The sequence below is a fragment of the Armigeres subalbatus genome, chromosome 2 (genome assembly GCF_024139115.2).
Source record: "Armigeres subalbatus isolate Guangzhou_Male chromosome 2, GZ_Asu_2, whole genome shotgun sequence".
Classification (NCBI taxonomy): Eukaryota; Metazoa; Arthropoda; class Insecta; order Diptera; family Culicidae; genus Armigeres; species Armigeres subalbatus.
The window spans coordinates 115157692-115178438 of NC_085140.1; the positions used below are offsets into that span (position 1 = coordinate 115157692).

Consider the following 20747-nt stretch of genomic DNA (forward strand, 5'->3'; position numbering starts at 1 on the left):
ATTCATTAATTAAGTTTTTAAGTTTTGGTTTTACGCTGGGTAAGACTTAGTCCATGTTAATTTCTGAAAAGATTTTACTCAATCGTGTGTCGGTCCTTCTGAGGAACATTGCTCCCGTTTTTAGGTTTAATGTAATCATCTAACAAGTCGATTTTTGGTTCAAAGTGTAATAGCCACTTGTTTGAAGGTGGTATTTACAATTTTACATATGGAGCACTTTGTGAAACAATAGTGTTTGCACAGAACACTCCAGGGAGGATTTCCTGTGATAATACTACTGATTCGGCTGTAACATTAAGATTTGGAAATTTTCTGACCACTTCGCATCTCGCTGGAATGATGATGCTGTTGTTAAATTTATCTTCGATTGGTACTGATACCAAACAATTATTGAAACTAAAGTTGAGCAACCAGTTCTCGTAGTCTAGGGTGCATCTATATTTAACGAAAAAATCCTGACCTAATATACCGTCGGTTAATATCGGAAAGTCGTTCCCGACTATCTGAAGTGTATGTTCTAACGTTAAACCATTAGCGAAGGTTATACAGGTTTGAGCCTCGCCCACTGTATTGGTAAAACCTTCTGTAATGCCTGTCACTTTAAATATTTTGCAAAAATCAAATGGTTGCGTGGGGCTTAATTTTTCTTTGTTTAATGATGGAAATTTCTGCCCCTGAGTCTACTATAAATGTACATTTGGACGATTGGACATACAGTGTCACAAAATTGGCTGCACTGGTGTTGATTGTGTATTAATTTTGTGGGGTCATGAACTGACCGGGTGCCCTAAAAGCGTTATTTTGCATCGAGCCACCTGGTTGCATAACCGGGCCTCCCGGTGGCATCGTCAACATTCCTTGTTGTTGGTTTCCTCACCACTGCCATCGAGTATTGAATGGCATTGGCACACATTGCTTGCTCCTGCGCGCTCGCTGTGAAAATGTTTCTCGTATTGAAATTTGATCTTCCGCGCTGGAAACGGTTATTATTATACCCGTAATACCGTCGTTGTGGCGGTTGATTGAATTGTGATTGATTAAATTGTGAGCGGTGTTGTTGCGGCCGACCGCCTCTGAAACGGTTGTTCGAATAATTTCTAGGGTAGTAATTTGAATCTCTATTGCTGGAACTTTGGTTTCTGTAGTTTCCGCAGTAGTTCCTAGAGTGTTGTCTTGATTACTATGTGTATTGGCATCGCGTGTGTTGAACGAGAGTACCTGGAGCATGTTGGTTGTTATTGTTTGAATTTTCCAACATTTTTTGTGTCGCATCTTTTTATGTCATTGAAAGTCCTGCACCAATATAATTTTATTATCCTGGGAGTTGGTACCATTAATTAGGGTTTCAACGCCCGTTTTTGTTGCCATGCTGTTTGCTAATTGCATGGAATACCCTGCTCGATGTAGACCGCCTTCAGTTTGTTTGTAAGCGTGTCTACTTCGTCGCAAAAATTTTCTACAGATCCTTTCTGCTTAACCGCTCTCAGTTTTGCCACCACATTGTCTGGTGTGATTTTGTTAGCGCATCGTTGTTTGACGTTTTGCGCTAGTTCGTCAATTGTGTTGAGGTTTTCTGGTAATCCCAGCCTGGCTTTGCCAGTAAGACGTGTTTTCAAGAATTTTATGGCCCTGGGTACCATATTGTTTGCTGTTATCTCCTCTAACAAGTTAGTGGCATCCAAAAATGCGTCCAGCCCCTCGGCAGAGCCGTCGTACGGCTGCACGAGTGCTGTAGCAGTTTTGATGTCAAAAGTTTCGTTAGAGTGTCTCGGAAGGCATGATTGAAATGGTGGTAGGGTTCTGCTTGCTAATTGGGGTTGGATTAGACGTGATGGAAACGGTGAAATTTTCCCACGTTCTGAAGTTTCCATAACCTTTTACAAAAATTATCGAGTTTGCTACAGACTTTTAGAGTAGGTTTGGACGGAGTGGAAATTTGCGTATTTTCAAAATTTGTGTATTTTCTAAGATTTTAGTACATTCCATGTATCGAGCCTTTAACGCTTGGTAAATTTTCACTTCGTCGTTCCACTGTGTATCCGAAAGACAACGCCTGTTTTTGTTTAAGACCGATTTATATTCATTTAAAAATCTTTGAGTATTTCGCCCTTTTCTAGTATTCCCTGTAGAGACCGAGGACGTTTATATTCTTCAACAAATTTGTATGTTCCTTCTAACGTACTCATCGATCGTTCTCAGTCTATTCATTTAGTTTCAAATAAAAGGATTTTACATTTATAACAAATTTTTAATTGTCGTTGAAAGAATTTTAGTATTGTTTTTCCACATCACACTAGTCCATCATTGCTTATCATATGAATTATAAATATATTCTAGCACTTTTTTTTTTCATACCTGTATGTTTTTTCACTACTTCGTATAACGGTATTACTGCTACCACGGTTGCTGGCACCGGCAGTCTTCAGGGTGGTCAGGTTTGACCGTTCGCCCCCTGACAATGTGTGATGTCTCCGCACTCGTTGTAGCGTCTCGTAGGGTGGTCTGGCTTCGACCGTTCGCCCCTTGTTGTGATGATTGGATGTTGCTAACTACGGCTGACTTATTGCATTTCACTATCCTTCACCGCGCTGGCTTGCGCTGTCGCTATGATTATTTTGATCAGTTTTGCTTGTTCACTTTTCTTCTTTTGTTGTTTGTGTTTGTATAGCGCAATGATGATTGTAAGCACTATCACCGCTATCGCTAACGTGGCGATTATTGCTAAGTACATAACGTTTTCATTGATGTTAAATTGTTCCATTGGCACTTGTAAGTATTCCTCACTTTCGGTAGTTTCCACTAAATGAGTGGACGTACTGCCCTCTGTTGTCGTCGTCACTATTATGGGCCAACAGCCCTTACGCCGCACGCGAGTTTTATCATTAGTTCGTTTTCTGCGTGTGCACTTTTGTTCTCACTGTGCGTATGTTATTTAATTGGATCTCCGCCTGGGCGGCTTGTCGGATTTTTCGCACTTGTAGAACTTATTGTGGGCGCGTATACACATGTAAGCGACCAGTACGCCTAGCATAATAACAAACGTGCCCGCTATCACTCGCACTTCGATGGTGTTCTCATTATGGATTTGATTATCGTTGTCACCGAACCACATTTTCAGGCTTTGATTTCACTAATTTTCCGCTGAGTAACTATAGGTTGCCGATTATAAGTCCGGATCGCACTGAGCTACTTAGACACTTTGTACAAACAGCAAAGGCTAGATCGCCGATTAGAGTCACGGTTCGCCATTAGGCGTGCTCCTGCACGGGTGGTGATAACGAACAGATTCACAACACATCGGACAGCATGTCCGTCTGGATTCTGACTTGAGTAAGAAAAATGAACGTCGTATCTTTATTGTATCTTTCTTAAATACTAGTTTACAATTGTCTTCTTGCGTTCAGGTACGTGACCCAAACACGTGAGTAGGTAAAATAATAATATAACGGTGTGGTGTCTGACATTGGAAGTGTGCTTAAGGTTAAGGCGTTTATTGTTGATGTTTATAATGTGATGTTTTGGGCAAAACCCGTTAGTGGGTTTGTTTTTAGGTAAAACCGTAAAGAGTACTTTTCGTAGACAAATGACAATGACAAGATAATGGTAGCTAATTAGGTATTCGATAATTTATGCTAATGGGTTTATCCTTATTGCTGATTGTTGGATTTTCCTGACATGATATGCTAGTATGCTACAACCTGTTGATGGTGTTGGTTTGTGTGGGAGAGCTATCAGATTTGTCAAATCGTCGTTTAAATCTTCGTTTACAAAAGCAGATGATCGTTTTGAAAATTTTGTCTTGAACTGTTTGTGTAACTAAATACGGTTCATGCAATTGGTCGTCATGGTTTGATTTGATATTCAATTATAGCAAGACAAACTTCACCTGGCGCAATTGAATGTAATTTCTAGTGGTGATTTCGAGGTAAACAGTGGATTTGTGATTTCTTCCAAAGTCTGGGACATAGTGAATTAGGTGTTTGATAATTTTTCAATTCCTTTTCACTTTCCTCGCCTTTTATTTACAGAACTAACACCTACAAGTGAGAAATCATCGCACATTAGAATCAGATTTTGGAACTTCTGTATATGTGTATTCTGCATAAAGAAAATGCAAGAACGTCAAGTTGTATCTAAACGAATTACAAAACTCACAAATTCTTCCGCCTAGCGATTAATAAAGCATCAACGAACAGTTGGTTATGTTGAAAATATCGCAGGCATTCCAAATAGCATTCTACGACAAAGTAAAGTTATACATTCAAGTATTTTGTTGTTGTTTATATTTCTATTTTTTTATATTTTTATTAAAAAAATATTTTAAATCATTCAATACATATTGAATATTATAAAAAAAACAGAATTAATTGTTTATTCGTCTTCGATTGGATCGTACAGACTACTCTTATTCTAAGTTCCTTATTCTAGATTTGAAACAATACTTGGACACATTAAAATCAAACAAATTACAAACATTATTAAAAGCTCTAAGGCAGGAGCTAAAGGGATTATTGTATCCTGTACGTTGTTCGGTGGGTTGGGACAGCGAGTAAATCAGCGTGACGCAGGCTGTAGCTAGGTATGCTCAACTGTACATCCACGAACAAGTCCGGACCAGTCTATGTTACTGCTGATGATGTCATACACTACAAGTCTTCTGAAGGTGAGTCGTCTAGTTGAGAGTAGTTCCAGGTTAATTAGTTGACATCGGGCTCTATAGTCAGGTAAGTGCATTGGATCGTTCCACGGTAGGTGCCGAAGTGCAAAACAGATGAACTGCTTTTGAACTCGTTCAATGCGAATCACTTGGGTCGTATGGTACGGCGTCCAAATAGGGGCAGCATATTCTAAAATACTCCTGACAAGTGCACAGTACAGAGCTTTCAAGGTGTAAACATCGGTAAAATGAGCTGCATTCCTACGAATAAATCCGAAAACTGCGAATGCCTTCGCCGTTATTGCAGAAATATGTTCGTTGAACCGCAATTTCGAGTCCATTGTAACGCCCAAGTCACGAATCGACGAAACACGCTCTAGTGCAGCATCGGCAAAAGTATAGCTGTACATTATTGGGGATATGATTCGGCAGAAGGTGATGACTTTACATTTCGCCACATTCACGCTCATTCCGTTTTCATCGCACCAACGGCGGAGTACGTCAATATCAGTTTGAAGAGCAACACAATCCAGCAAACAGTGTATCACTCTGAAAATTTTGAGGTCGTCAGCGTACAGCAGCTTTACAGAGGTAAGGCAGTTAGTCAAGTCATTGATATACAGGATAAACAGTAAAGGTCCCAGCACGCTGCCCTGGGGCACACCTGAGGTAATGCTGAAAGTCCCTAGACCGTGAGGCATCAACACGAACGAAAGCCTTTCTGCCAGTCAGGTATGACATTATCCAATCTGCTATCCATTCAGGGAAACCCAAGTGGCGTAACTTTGCAACGACATTTTGGTGAGGCACGGTGTCGAAAGCTTTCGAAAAATCTACGTATACGGAGTCCACCTGATTGCGCTTCTCCACTTCACGGAAGAACGCATTAAAATAGCATAGCAGATTCGTTGTACTAGAGCGTTGAGGAAGAAAACCGTGCTGATGAATTGAAATGAGTGGTTTAACAACAGATAACAAAACTTTATGAACTAATGATTCAAGAAGTTTTCCAACACAACAAAGAATGGAAACTCCACGGTAGTTATTAACTTTGCGCAAACTTCCAGATATGTGAATTGGAATCATCGTTGCTGTTTTCCATAGTCCAGGAAACGTTTTTTCACTCAACGATCTGTTGAAAAGTAGTGTTAGTGGAGCCGCTAGTGATTCAGCACAGGCTTTCAGCAGGAAAGGTGTTAGGCCATCCACTCCGGCACCTTTTGAAGCATCTAAATCGCGAAGAGCTTTCAACACTTCTGGGTCGGAGAACAGGAAGGGCGCGAGGTCAATATCTTGCGGTAAAATAATCCACCTAGCAGTGATGGTGCTTTTCTCATGTATTATAAAACAAGAAAACACATAAGAGTAACAAGAAAAGCATATAAGAGAGGTCAAAATTGCACTTTGGGGAGATAGAATCAGTTTTTTCCATGAATTCACATTTATTGGCGTTCATTTGAATGCATTGCAGCAGTTTTTGAAAAAGTGCTTGGGCACGTGCTCAGCTGTCACATTTCGCGCATAGCGGATCACCACTTTTTCATGAAGAATTAACCACACATTAGGTCGAATTAAAACGTTAGTACCTTTCATTCGACAAAAATCAAAATTATTTAATCATTCTCATATGAACGGGGTTCACGGTACAAACACCATTCACAATATATACAGTGTGCCAATGTATGAGAAAAAATTTGTCATCGAATTTCAAAAAACGACATTGCTCACAAGCTTCATTGCTCCAAAATATGGCCCCATGCTAAATTTGAGCTCAATCGGACATGGTTTAGGGGTGCCTAAAATTCATCAAAGTTTTGAAATTTTTAACCAGGAAAATTTTTCCAAGGGGGGGCCAAAGCAAAAATCGAAATTCGAATTTTTGTTTTTGACGCCAAATGACTTAAAAATTCATGAAAGGTCGAGATCTGATTTGCCATTGTTTTCCAAGTCATCTAATTTGCCGTCATATGGTGAAGTTTTTCGTAAGTTCATGTTTCATTTGCGTGCTAAGAAACAAACTGCCTTACAAAGTGCACAAATAACAACAGAAGCGTTGATAGCTGTATGGAAAGGAAAACAAATTAATCAAGTGCTTGGTAATAGGGTAATTGATAAAGTTCCGCAATGACATGAATCGTGTTTCTACATTATCAGTTTTCTTGATCTTTACACGTTGTGTTTTGATTTCTTGCAATACCGCGTAAAAATAAACCTCAGTGTAATAAACATTGCCTAGCAATGTGATAATTTTCTCCGTAAATCTGATCTCGAAAGTTTTCAAAGTTACAAAAAAATCAAAATTTGGTAGCAAGATTTTGAGCACCCCTAAGTCGTGTCCGATTGAGCTCAAATTTTGCATGGGGTCATATTTTGGGGTAATGAAACTTGTGAGCAATGTCGTTTTTTGAGATTCGAAAATGTCATTTTCATTGGCACCCTAACACCACATGACATGGAGATGCATGGTTGCTCACGTTGATGTTTGTATTTTGTCTAAAATGTCTGCCAACTATTTAAAAGTTTAATGCGAAATTCATATTTTTTTATTATATATTTAGAACTGCATCAATAATTCGAATTGAATGCGCAAGCTCAATGTATCGACTGGCCCTTTAACTGCTATAGAAAATGACGCGTAGTTCTTAGTTAGATGACTTCTTAACCTAACTTCCTGGCGGTGTGGCGGTTCTATACCAAAAACTGGAAGCAAATTTGCTTATTCATTATTTATGCAGTAGCTGAAGGTGGTAGAAGCAGCACTATCAGGAGGATCATCATACGTACGATGTTTTTAAGCATTGCATGAATCGCAAAGAAACACACCCCAGAGCTTTTCGAGATGCGGCCATGGTTGTTATAGCCACACTGTCAAATTCAGTTTCTCAAGAGAGCAAACTATGAGTTTCCCTTGGTTCTGACATCGCACACAATTAGATTGTATGGAAGAAAGTTTTAATTTTTAACCGAGAAGGCATGGGAAGGCATGTTCTACCATTATTTGGGACGAGTTAGTAAGATTTCTGATTATCTTTTTGTTAGAAATAGTCACAAAAATAATAAATGTTTTGTTTTCAGTAACATAAAATCTGTTAATAACATATAATGTGATAAAAGATGAGAAAATCACAATAGCACGTATTATTTATTCTTTAAATATCGTAAAAAAATATTTTGTATTCTATGTGAAATTTGAAAAAAAAAGTTTCCGCACAGTCAGATTGTTTAATTGGACACGGTTTCATCACGAAATTCCAAGTAATTTACCAAACACATTCTCATCCCGGAGCCCTAAGCAGCCCTCTGTTGATCAATCAAGAAGCTGAAAAGTTAAACCAAACTTGCTTTGTCCATATATCTCAAGATGCCGTTTTCCCACCATACCAGTAACTGAAATTGGCGCTATTTCAGTGGAAAAAAGACTATCATCTGTAGATTATTTCATATCTTACTTTCCTGTATTTATTAGAGCTAGCCGTAATACTTTTCAATTCTTATCACTTAAGCTGTGTTTCATTCCTCATACACTAACCTATTTTAAAAAGTGAGCCCACCGGCTGTAACTTAATATCTATAATGCTCGTTTTTTACCAACACGGCCATCGAGTAAGTGGATCTTCCGATCAGTGCTATTTTAATTACCATTACGCGGTATGGTTACCGAATAATTTAGGCAAATACAATTTTATCCGCTTGATAAAGTGGTCTTCGATATAGGTCGAGTGCGTGTTTCAGACACAATTTCCAAAGCAAAGGCGTCATTTTTCTGAATCGTGTTCGATATTCGGACGAAGGACTTTTGCGACCAAAGCCCTAGCCAGTTATCCCGCGCGATTTTGTACCTTTCATTGGCTACGATACCGACTGCGCTGTCACAATTAAACAACAATAAGTACTGAAGCCTGATATTCGTTTGTTTTGGAATGATATTCAATTTGACGTTTTTCAAAATCAAAATGAAGTAGTCATACGCAATAAGAAATGAACCATAGACGGCTTTGATAAGCAACAGTTTATTATTTGGTATTCATCGGTTGTCCCGCATTACCACTTTGTTTTCATTAGCATAACAAGGATTTTTCATTCAAAGTAGCCTGAGAATGGTTACACATAAGTTTCATGATAATGAAAATTTACAAGACTGAGTTCACTTTAATTTTTTTTATCTGGTTTACAGATTTTGGATCGTAGTAACCAGTGGCATCGGGTAGTTCATTTTTTGCGCGGCGCTGTCATCTTTTTTGCAAAAGTTTTGTGAATTTTTAATGTGATTATTGTGTAATGAACGGAGGAGTCGAATTTGGTAACCAGCAGCCGAATTCCGAAGGTTTAAGAAAAAATTGAAAAATTTCTTTATAAAAAGAGATTTATAGATTCTCTTTCTCTTTCCAAAAATTTCTTCTCTTCATACCGTATTCCGATAGACTGAAGAGAAAGAAAAAAACTAAAATTTCTTGCGAAGAAAAATATTAGTTCACATATTTTCCCCTAGATGTCTTTTGACAACTATTTGCATACCGGTTGTTCAAAACATCCTCATATCGAAAATAAAACTTGCTTTTGCTTATTGTTATCGAAATAATGAGGGAAAAAAAGATAAATATTCAATCTATTGATGAAAATATGCAGTAACAGCAACATTGTTGTGATTTCTAACTGTCTTAAAAAAACGGATGCACTAACTTTATTACCTCGAAAACACCGAACCATTAGCATTTGGCTTAGCTTAAGCTTTAAACAACTTTAAGCTTTAAGCAACTTTAAGCTTAGCTTTAGCTTTAACAGCTTTAGCAAGCAACTTTAGCTTTAACAAGCAAGCTTTAGCTTCAAGCAGCTTTAAAGCAACTTAGCTTAGCTTTAAACAGCTTTAAGCTTAGCTTTACAGCTGGCTTAGCTTAGCTTCAAGCAAGCTTTAAGCAAGCTTTAAAGCAAGCAAGCTGAGCTGGCTTGAAGCAAACTGGCAGCTTTAAGCAAGCAAAGGCAGGCTGAAAGCAACTTTACCAGGCAAGCAGCTTTAAACAGCTTTAAGCAGGCTTTAAACAAGCTTTAAGAAAGGCAACTGGAGGCCCAGGCTGGCTTAGGCTTTAAACAGCTTTAACTGAAGCAGCTTAGCAGGCTGAGCAGGCTGAGCAGCTGAGCTGGTGAGGCTTTGAGCCAGGCTGAGCAAGCCCAGGCTTTGAGCAGCTGAGGGGCAGGCAGGCGAGGAGGCAGGCTGAGGCAGGCTGAGCAGCTGGCTGAGCCCAGGCTGAGCCAGGCTGGGCCAGGCTTTGAGCTGAGCAGAGCGAGCAGCTGAGCCCAGGCAGGCTGAGCAGGCTGACGGGGCTGAGCGGGCTGAGGCGGGCCAGGCTGAGCTGACCCAGGCTGGCTGGTGGGCTGGGCAGGCTGGTGAGGCTGAGCCAGGCTGGCTGAGCAGGCTGGGCGGGGGCTGAGCAGGCTGGGCTGAGCAGGCTGGGAGCAGGCTGAGGCAGGCAGGCTGAGGCAGGCTGAGGCGGCTGAGGCTGAGGCAGGCTGAGGCCGGGCTGAGCGGGCTGAGGCACGGGCAGAGCGGTGGCTGAGGCGGGGCTTTGAGCAGGCTGAGGCGGGCAGGCAGGGGGCGGGGGCTGAGCCCAGGCAGCTGGGGCCCAGGGGCAGGCACGGCTGGGCGGGCAGGCTGGGGCTGGGGCGGGCTGGAGCGGGGCTGAGCGGGGCACAGACGGGCTGAGCTGAGCCAGGACTGAGGCGGGCTGAGCCAGGGCTGGAACGGGGCTGGGCTGGGGCCAGGGCTGAGCGGGGCTGGGGCGGGGCTAGCCAGAGCTGGTGGGCTGGGGCCAGGCTGGCCAGGGCTGGACGGGCAGACTGGGCCCAGGGCTGGGGCCAGGCTGGGCGGGCTTTAACAGGCTTTAATAGCTGGGAAGCTTTAGCTTAGCTTTAGCTTAGCTTTAAGCTTAGCAGCACAAGCAGCTTTAGCTTAGCTTTAGCTTAGCTTTAAGCAGCTTTAGCTTATTAACTTTAAACAACTGGCTTAGCTTTAGCTTAGCTTTAGCTTAGCTTTAAGCTTTACAGCTTTAAGCTTTAGCTTAGCTTTAGCTTAGCTTTAGCTTAGCTTTAAGCTTAGCTTTAGCTTAGCTTTTTATGATAGTTGGTTGTGCACATACCATGATATTGAAATGATTTGGATGTTTTAGAATGTTTGCCTTGAAACTTTTTTATCAAATAATAAATCAAACGCGATTCTTCTTCTTCTTCTTCAATGGCTTTACATTTCCAAATGAAACTTGGCATTATTTTTAACTTAGCGTTCTGTTAGCATTCCCACAGTTATTAAATGAAAGTTTTCTTTTCTTGCCATTGCATGAGTATGTATCTTGAGTGGCAAATAAGTACAATGGATGCATGCCCAGGGAACCGAGAATATTTCTCATATTATTTTACACTCCTAATGGAAGTGAAGACACAATTATACCTTCAAATTACATCCAAGAAAAATCTCTTATCAATTTCTCCATCGAAAATCTCGAAGAAATTCAAATTCTCGTTTTCTTTTCATCTGTCAAAAATTTCTTTCACGCTTTCGTCGGAATTCCAAAATAAGAAAATTTCGAAAATCTCTTCGAGAATTTCTTTTCTTACAAAGATTTATTTACCGGAATTCGGCTCCAGGAGGAATGTGTGTTATGAGTTAAAATCTATCCGCTGGGCACCATTCCAGTGCTGATGCAAAAATTTAACTACTTGTGGGTCAGAAGCTCTCAGGTGGAACCAAGTTTTGCCCGACACACGCTTTGTTACGCTTTTACCGAAAATGCCGTTTGGTCGAAATGGTCGTTTCGTAAAAAATCACCTTTTAGCCGAACGGGTCATATATCTGCAAATGTCGTTAGTCTTGTCTTGTCTTAGCACATGCACAGCCAGTATTCATATATCTGAAAATGACCAAAAGTGCCGTATGGCAGAAATTGTCGTTCAGCCGAAATGGCCATTTGTTCGAACGAGTCATACGGCCAAAAATTACGTTTGACTGAACTGGTCATATGACCGAAAATGTCGTTTGGCCTAACAAGTCATATGGACGAAAATGACAAACAATATTTTTGGCTATATGACCCGTCCTGAGCATCATAAATCAGACAAAAATGGTTGCAGCAATTTGAATGTGACTAAACCTAGCCACATGTGAGTAGGGATGAAACGATACCACTAAGGTTACTTCAAAGTAGTATCGTATGAAAGCATCGATACCAATAAATATCGAATCGAAAGTATCGATGCCTACTCGTATCATATGAGTACTCATACATTTGAAGTAAAATTTGGATAACCGTCACCGTCAAATAGTCATTCAGTGGGTGGAAAACTAAATAGAGAGAAAATCAAGCACTTTCAAATACTATTCATTTATCGATACTAAATTTCATTCACCTAGAGAGTGTATGAAAATACGTTAAACTTGATTTCACATGAAATATATTTTAGATTTTGAATTTCAAAAGTAATCCCAATAGTTTCGACATTTTATAAAATAAACATAAACTATAAACTATATTCTATAAAATAAACTTACTTCTACTTTAGTAAATTTCATTTATAATATGAGTACCGTAATCAGCACAAATATGCGTTGTGCGGAAAATGAAGCTCAGGCTTGGATAGTGGTTAGTAGAATTCATTTCAATTCATTTCAATAATAATTATTACGAAAGAAGTACAGATATCTCTATTTAAGATTTTTAGTTGAAATAGATTTTGAAGAAGTACTCAATCGATTCAACTACTTCTATTCAATACTCACTTGGTATCGGATATCTAAGTATCGATACCAAAAGTATCGAGTATTTACTCGTATTTACTTGTATCGATTTATCCCTACAAACGGCATTTTCGTCGAAACGATGTTTTCGGTCGTCTGACCCATTCTCCCAAAAAGCTTTTTCCACTAAACGACAATTTCGGCTAAACTGCATCAAAATGATCTTTCGGACAAACAACTTTTTCTGCTAAACGACATTTCCGGCCAAATAACACGTTCGGTCGAACGATTTCTTCCGCCAAACGACCACCTCGACCTGACGATACTTTCTATCTTAAATGATATGTCAGGCTAAACGACATCCAAACGTTCTTTTCCACCGTATGTCGCTTTCGGTCGAAACACCGTTTTAGACCTAATGAGCACTCCGACGAAACATTTAGTTTGCCAAGTGGAAATTGACTAGATGTCTTTCGGCATAGAATTTTCAAGAATAAAAAAACCTTACAGTTTTAATTGTTTTGTATTTCTAACAGAAATATAAGCCATATACCGTATCAAAGTAGTACTTAATACCCAAGCAAGGAGCTGCAGTAGAGCTAGCACTTTCTAACTTCTGAATTAAATCTGCCTGAACTATGGGGAAGGGTCGGTTGGCCGAAACCTATTCGGCCCAAAGCCATTTGGTCGATGGACTGGTCATTTGGCCGAAAGGATTTTTTGACCGAAAGGGTCATTTGGCCGAATAGGTCATTTGAAAAGTAAGAAATATGGTGTGAAAAGTGAGACGCCACACTTCTCTCTCGTTTTCCAAAAAGTTATCCTGCCTCCACCCTCCTTCTTATTACAATGACCCTCCAACCGCCTTTGTCATCTTCACCTGGGGATAGAGAATGTGTGTTTCAAATTTGGTTGAAATCGGACCTAGAGGTTAAAAGTTACACTGATTTTATTGTTTTCTAAGGAGTTCCCCTCACCCGTTTTCAATGACCCTCCCACCCTCGTCGTTCCCTTTCTCTAAATATAGTGAATTTGTGTTCCAAATTTGTTGAAATCAGTCAGAGTGGTTCAGAGGTGGTTAGCGAATATCATATATTCATATAGATTGGTTTTTACATATCTAGACCAACATTTGAAAAGGGCGTAACAGCCAAATGTATTCCTTCTGATTCTTCGTCTACATATAAAGCTATATATGCGGACACAGAATCACACAGTTGGCCATTTGAACATGGTAATCGAAATATTTAAATATCCCTGGGCAAGTCACGCCTGCTCTAACTTGATTGTTCAGCTTTGAATCATCGGTTTAAAATACAATTGATCCTGAGCGAAGATTTGGTCCACCGTTTGCCCATGTATTTCACTAGTAGTTTGTATTCCAACGCTAAAGGCGCTGGTATCCCTTACGGCGTGATCAAAATGATTCATCCTTAGTAATCCGGATTTTGCATAAATGATTAGGTTGGTATCTTGAATGTTAAATTTATTGTTTTGGTTTGCTTGTTGTTGTTCTCAAGTAGGTATGAAAATTGGGTTACTGTGATGAAGAACGTAGACATCTGACACATAAAGTATCGTCTTGAACAAAACATGTTGAGTAGTTGAGATGGAATAAATGATTTCCTACGTATAATTTCCTCGATGGAATGGTCCATAATTTCAAGGTGTGACTGTACCTCAATGAACAGCATGATGAATGGTTTATTTGCGTTCACTCAACGAATTTAATCATGTCATCATGTATGCAATCAGACAAAACTGACTGACTGACGGACCGAATAATGTAAGCCATTTAAAATATGTATAATACAATATCCACCAATTTAACTCTGGCATCAAACAAACACAGCTACTAAATTGAGCGTTGCCTATCTAAGGTTCTCAAAAGTTGCACATGAAACAAAATAAGAAACGCATCTAATCTTGGTCCACACTTTCGCACCATCATTCATACGGCCGACGATTGTTTTCTTATAACCCCACAATTTTGAACTGCTGCCCAGTTTGACATAGCTGACTGGGTGTTCGTTGCCGTCATCACGCCGCCGTCTATCTCGATCTACAAAAGGCAGAATCAGCACGAAATGTCCTCTATTGCATTTCTAAATTTACACGCCTCTATTTTTTTGCGATTTCACCGCCTCATTTGCAGTCACATCTAATCGGTGGTCATTCACAGTCGTACAAGGATTTTCAGCAGGGTGCAAAGTACTAATGCAAAATATAATTAGTTAATTCGTGTATTATATTCTTATTCATTATTTTTTAAGTATATTCATTTTCTTCTAAATATTTCACCGTGTTTAATTAAATTATAAAATATTTGAAATATTCATACGATCTCAATTGCATTCAATACTATTTTGAACCCTGATTCTCACGCCTTTATCCCGATAGTGTTATTTTTGAACGGAATCCTTGAACTGAGATAGCAAATATCTGGCAGACTTGAATGATTAATCGTATGATATTTTTCCCTACTGCTCGTCTTTCCACAGAAATAAGTGGTGGTAGCACAAATTCCTCGCGACCATGGATGATGAGAAAGCATCAGCCCGTGTGTAGTGAAGAATACTCGCGGTGCCGAGCCGCTGGACATTGTCGACGATTTCAGCGACGCAAGCTTGTTCGAACAAGCACTGGGTTCGTGAGTTAAGTGAAATAGAATTCGTTTAATATACTCATCTCAATAATAATTTACAGCCGAAATTCCTTCAGTACAACTACATGTCAACTATCGACAGAACTACTATGATGACGTCATAGATTACCTGGACAGACGGGCTCGTGGAATGCCGGGTGACATCCTCGTCCACAGTACTGGGCCGAACGCGTTTTGCGAACGGAGAAAGTATGCTTTTAAACCATCAATTTGATCTTAGTAACTAAACTTGAATTTTTTTTTGCAGAACGCCAAAAAGCATTGATGCAATGTCTTCACCAATATCGGTCTGAGGCGGGATGACAAGAACTATACACTCTAAGTAATCAAATCAAGTCGACAACTTCCACTCGAAGCGCTATATTAACAGCAAATATTCTAGAATTTTGTAAAGACAACTAATTCTATTTTCAGTCACTTTGCATAAAAGCGTAATTACTCATTAACCGCTTTAATTCGAACGCTTTCAAAACTACCAAAAGGCAGACCAAGTAGGCGAGTCAATGTAAAATATGCTTCTGAACGCAGCAACCGGCGCTCCTGATACGCCTGCAAAAAATAGCAAAATGAAAACCATTTTCCCGCTATTTATCCCACACAACTGACGATCCTTTCCCCATTCCAGAGAAAAACCCCATCCCACAAAACAAGAAGAACTTTCAAACTATGTTTTACTAATGCTAAGAAGTTTTCATTTTAAAACACATGATGGAATTAACAGAGACTACAACCAAACGAAAACATCAAACGACATACTTTAATAGGAATATCCTTTTAGTTTCCCGCACAGGGGCAAAACAACCTCGTTGTTTCATTGTCCCATTTGGAATGAAACTCTAAAACTAAAGCCCCATAGTTTTTGCATATCTTAGACCTCATAGATTCGTAGGATGAGACACTTCACCAGTTCCTTCGAGAATTTAACAATTTGCTTTGATTTTTACTTTCATATAAAACCCTTTGTTTTAAGCGCGCACTATAACCTAAAAGAAAAGATTTTTGAAGCAATCTTTTCAGCTTAAACTCATATAAAATAATCGCTGATTACAACACGTTTGATTTTAACTTTACATATTTTATCTCAGTATAACCCGTTTGCCTTAATACCAATACTCAACCACTATAGTGTTATACAAACCAAATAAACATGAAAAATGACGCTACTTTTGAATCATTTTGTAGGTAGAAGACAACCAACAAGAGCTTACACCGTCTACCGGTTTTGGTGGTAGAGAAAATGGTGATCACTGTGTCTTACCCAACATCGTCTACAGAACAAAGAGACTTCAACCAACAACTTTAACAACATCAATTTACCAGACTGTAGAATTGCCATTTTCCACCCCAAATGCAAGAATGAAAGTCAACGTCAGAAAATGACAATGTCAACTTTTAACATCCACATTTTAAAACATGAATGATTAGACCAAAGCCAATGATCTTTATATTGCAGTTTCGTTTAAGGGACAACGTCCCACACCGTTATAAATATCTCCGCAACATCTTTGTTTGTTTAATTACCTTTTTGGTAAACCAAGGAACTACTCACCAGATGATAAATAGGTTTGAGGCTACCTTACATATCTTTTTATATTCACCTCCCAAGAGTTTATAGTTTATTTTATTTGCAAGTTATCTGAAGAAAAAATACAGAAACCGATGAAGAGAGTAACGACCCTTTGTTTTGTTTTTTTTTAATTATCACTCCATTAATCTATTACCCTTCTTAATTATTATTGGAATCGTTGTTCATGGCGAATTTAATGATTTGTATCTGTATGAATGAAACAAATCAAGCTCTATCTGGAATAAGGGCGAATGTCGCAGAGGATTTTCTTCGCGACTTCCCTCTTTTAATAAAGTGACAAGCATTGTTCTTTGTGGTTTATCACTTCAGCACGATGGAAAGCAAATTTTTTTTTATCTTTATTAATGTGTTTTTTTTAATTATTAATTAAATTTAACACAGGATAGAAAGCAAAACGAACTTGCAGTGGGGGGTAAACTGCTTGTCACTTTTATTTAAAAAAGGGAGAGAGAGAGAGAGAGAGAGAGAGAGAGAGAGAGAGAGAGAGAGAGATCAATGCATCGTAAACTAAATTTTCGAAATAATGGTTCTCTGCAGTCTTGAATCGGTATTCGGCTCTATATTCTGCAATCGATCATAAAAATCCTGTACTTTTTGAGACATTGGTCATCGTTTTGAAAATGATGGACATTCATTTTAATTTATTTAGTTTACCTCTAAACAGAGAACAATGAATCAACAATTTAACGCCACAATACACGGTTCGAGGCCGCATCTCTCCATCCTCGATACTCACGCTCAAGTCGTTTTGACCTGGTCTGCCCACCTCGCTCGCTCCGCTCCACGCCGTCTCGTACCTTTCGGATCGGAAGCGAACACCATCTTTGCAGGGTTGCTTTCCGGCATTCTTGCAACATGTCCTGCCCATCCTTAATCTTCCGGCTATAGCTACCTTCTGGATACTAAGTTCGCCGTAGAGTTGGCGAGCTCATGGTTCATTTTCGCCGCCACACCGTCTTCTTGCACCAAAGATGGTCCTAAGCACCCGTCTCAATACTCCGAGTGCTTGCAAGTCTTCTTCGAGCATTGTCCATGTTCTTCTGCAGCCCGTAGTAGGCCGACTTCCAGATGATGCGCCTTCGTATTTCACGACTAACGTTGTTGTCAGCCGTTAGCAAGGATCCAAGGTAGACGAATTCCTCGACCACCTCGAAGGTTCCCCGTCAATCGTAACACTGCTTCCAGGCGGGCCCTGTCGCCGGTTCCGCCTACAAGCGAATACTTTGTCTTGACGCATTACACCAGTCTAACTTTTGTTGCTTCACGTTTCAGGCGGGTGTACGTTCTGCCCCTTTGCAATCCATGTCATCCGCAGAAACAATTAAATTGACTAGATCTGTTGCAAATCGTACACCGGCTGTTATACCGGCTCTTCGCATGACACCTTCTAGTGCAATGTTGAACAACAGGCACGAAAGTCCATCACCTTGTCTTAGTCCCCGGCGCGATTCGAACGAACTGGAGTCTTCGAGCGAAATCTTCAACAGTTTTGCACACCATCCACCGTTGCTTTGATCAGTCTGATAGCTTCCCAGAAAGCTGTTCTCATCCATAATTTTCCATAGCTCTACGCGGTATTTACTGTCGTATGCCACCTTGATATTTATGAACAGATGGTGCGTTGGGACCTGGTATTCACGGCTTTTTGAAGGATTTGCCGTACAGTAAAGATCTTGTCCGTTGTCGAGCGGCAGCCAACGAATCTATATAACTTCCACGAACTCATTTACTAATGGTGACAGACGACGGAAGATGATCTGCGATATCACTTTGTAGGCGGCATTAAGGATGGTGATCTCGAAAGTTCTCACACTCAACTTGTCGCCTTTCTTGATAGATGGGGCATATAACCCCTTCCACTCCTCCGGTAGCTGTTCAGTTCCCAGATTCTGACTATCAATTTGTGCAGGGAAGTCTGCACTCTTCGTCGAACCAATCGTTGTTCTCCGCTGAGTCGTTAATGGCTGCTATGACTGTATTCCAGCAGTCCTCAAAGAGCCCCATCAGGGTCACCCTCCGGCAACGCTGCCTCGAGATACTGCGCGTATGCAGTGGCGACATCAGGTTGCTTCAGTCGCTCTAGGTCGTACCGCGGCGGTCGTCGGTACCGAACATTGTTGATGACGGTTAGTGGTCAGAGTCGATGTTAGCGCCACGATTTGTCCTGACGTCGATAATATCGGAGAAGTGCCTCCATCAATCAGAACGTGGTCGATTTGTGATTCGTCTGCAGTGGTGATCTCCAGGTGTACCGATCGGGAGGCTGTGTTGGAATGAGTGCTGCGAATGGCCATATTCTTGGAGGCGGCGAAATAAATTAGTCGTAGGCCGTTTTCGTTCGTCACTTCCCAATAGTCGGTCTAAGCTCCTCTTCTTGGCCAACCTGAGCGTCGTCGTACCTGTCTTCTCATGTTCCAGCTGCGCGTAGAATGCGTCCTTATCATCATCAGTCCTTCCGGAATGTGGGCTATGGACGTTGATTATGCTGAAGTTGAAGAACCGGCCTTTGATCCTCAACCTGCACATTCTTTCGTTGATCGCCACCACCCGATCACCGCCTTTATCATACGCCCATCACTATGGAAGCTGTTCCCAGCTCGTGTTTGCCGCAGCTCTGGTAGATGGTATGATTACCTCTAAACTCCGCACCATTGATCTCTTCAAAACCTCCTGCAGTGCTACGATGCCGAATCCACGGTCGCGAGCACATCGGCAGTACGCGTACTCCCGATGAAGTTGAGAGATTTGCGATTTCCACGAACCAGGTTTCAATCGCTGTTCTTTTTCGTCGCAATAGTCTTCGCCGGATTTCCGGTCCGTACTCTCTTGTTGATTGTTCGTTGCTTATGTTTTTAATTGGCTGCAGCTGACCCTAAATTTCCGGAGGACCATGGTGCACAGTTTCACTTAGAGTCCCTCGCTGGCGGTCGGACGATGATCAGCCACCAACTGGAGAACAGACGCTGTTGTGAGCCGATCCTGACATAAGAACAGACGCTTAGTAAGATTTGCACCTCCGGAGAAGAGCACCCGACCCCCCTTCCTGTCATCATACGACCATGGTTCCCTAAGTTGCTCGTATCTTCAGCACACGGGAGGTGGGATAGGGTTGCTGGTGAAGCTAAGGGACTAAGATGGGGTCTATTTTATTCTTTCAGGTACGCGAAGTACCAATGGGACGCTTACCCAGCATTTGCGTGCCAAAGAGCAGCAGATAGTTTCAATTCTAAGATGGATCTATCCACTATACCCACGTGAAAATAAAAAATGAGGCATTATGAGCGATCGTTGATCATATTAGTCATTAACAAATCAAGCAAATAGCGGAACTGATTTGCGAAAATACTGAACGAAGTCTCGGCAGAACTGACCCACTAAACTATTGTAATGGTCATACTGGTCTCAAATCCAATTTCGAATAAAAACTGACTGACTTAAAGATTTTTAACAGTCCTGTGTTTCCAAATTTCCTACCAATTGGAGGCTAGCAATGGAAATTAGAGAATTCAAATGACATTTTCTCAATTCTGGACCACCGCAATAAACGTTTTCTCCACAACTAACATGAAAAGCTTTTAGAATACATCCGTAAATTCCAGGAAATGCTTGTTTTAGCAAAATTTGCTTTCAAAATCATGTACGCTCAAATCAAAGCACTTATTAGTCATTTCCAATTAAGTACAAAGCATCCTAGACACGAGCTACTCGAAGTGACCTCCATCTCGAAATCTTGTCGACAGTTTTGTTCTTATGTGTAAACGCAAGAATGACACATAAATAACGAAATTTTAACATGATCGTCTTTAATTAAGATGAAATTTTGCACATATCTTCGCACAGCAGACTGATAATTTTCACTAATTTAAAAAAATTCGACCCTCGAGTAATTTATAAAATGTGTTTTCGAGCAAAGTATTATAAAAATTGTAACTTGGAAACCGATTTTATTGCGAAAAACTATCTGAGAACGAATTGTAGATGTAAAAGGACTTTATGGAGAAAATATCCAGTATTTTGCGCTCGATAATGGCTCCCGGTAGTGCCTTTTGACATTCTAAACGTAGAAAATATTTTCTTTTTTAATCAATGTAGGCGTTGATAGCAATGCGTAACT

The 20747-nt window shown here is 40.4% G+C and overlaps 2 protein-coding genes and 1 pseudogene across 3 annotated transcripts in view; 1 reads left to right on the forward strand and 2 right to left on the reverse strand.

Annotated features, from left to right (window-relative positions):
• Positions 1–20747, reverse strand: part of LOC134210693 (flightin) — an 81761-nt gene that overhangs the window by 43459 nt on the left and 17555 nt on the right. The gene's annotated exons all lie outside the window — the stretch shown is intronic.
• On the reverse strand, positions 1377–12545 carry LOC134209173 (uncharacterized). The gene is made up of 4 exons (XM_062685156.1): positions 12481–12545; positions 10011–10521; positions 2375–2522; positions 1377–1729 (listed from the first exon to the last, which is right to left on the reverse strand). Exons 1-4 carry the CDS (start codon positions 12543–12545, stop codon positions 1377–1379), a joined length of 1077 nt encoding a protein of 358 aa, XP_062541140.1.
• Positions 14885–15437, forward strand: LOC134214981 (flightin-like; annotated as a pseudogene).

What these genes read in the sequence shown, in the direction of transcription:
- LOC134209173 (XM_062685156.1), bottom strand. Translation starts at nt 12,545, where the DNA reads ATGGGTCAGACGACCGAAAACATCGTTTCGACGAAAATGCCGTTTGTA. An exon ending in GTAGGGATAAATCGATACAA is followed by an intron (nt 10,522 to 12,480) that starts GTAAATACGAGT and finishes AGCCTGTTAAAG; the next exon opens with CCCGCCCAGCCTGGCCCCAG. An exon ending in CAGTAATACCGTTATACGAA is followed by an intron (nt 1,730 to 2,374) that starts GTAGTGAAAAAA and finishes AAACTGCTACAG; the next exon opens with CACTCGTGCAGCCGTACGAC.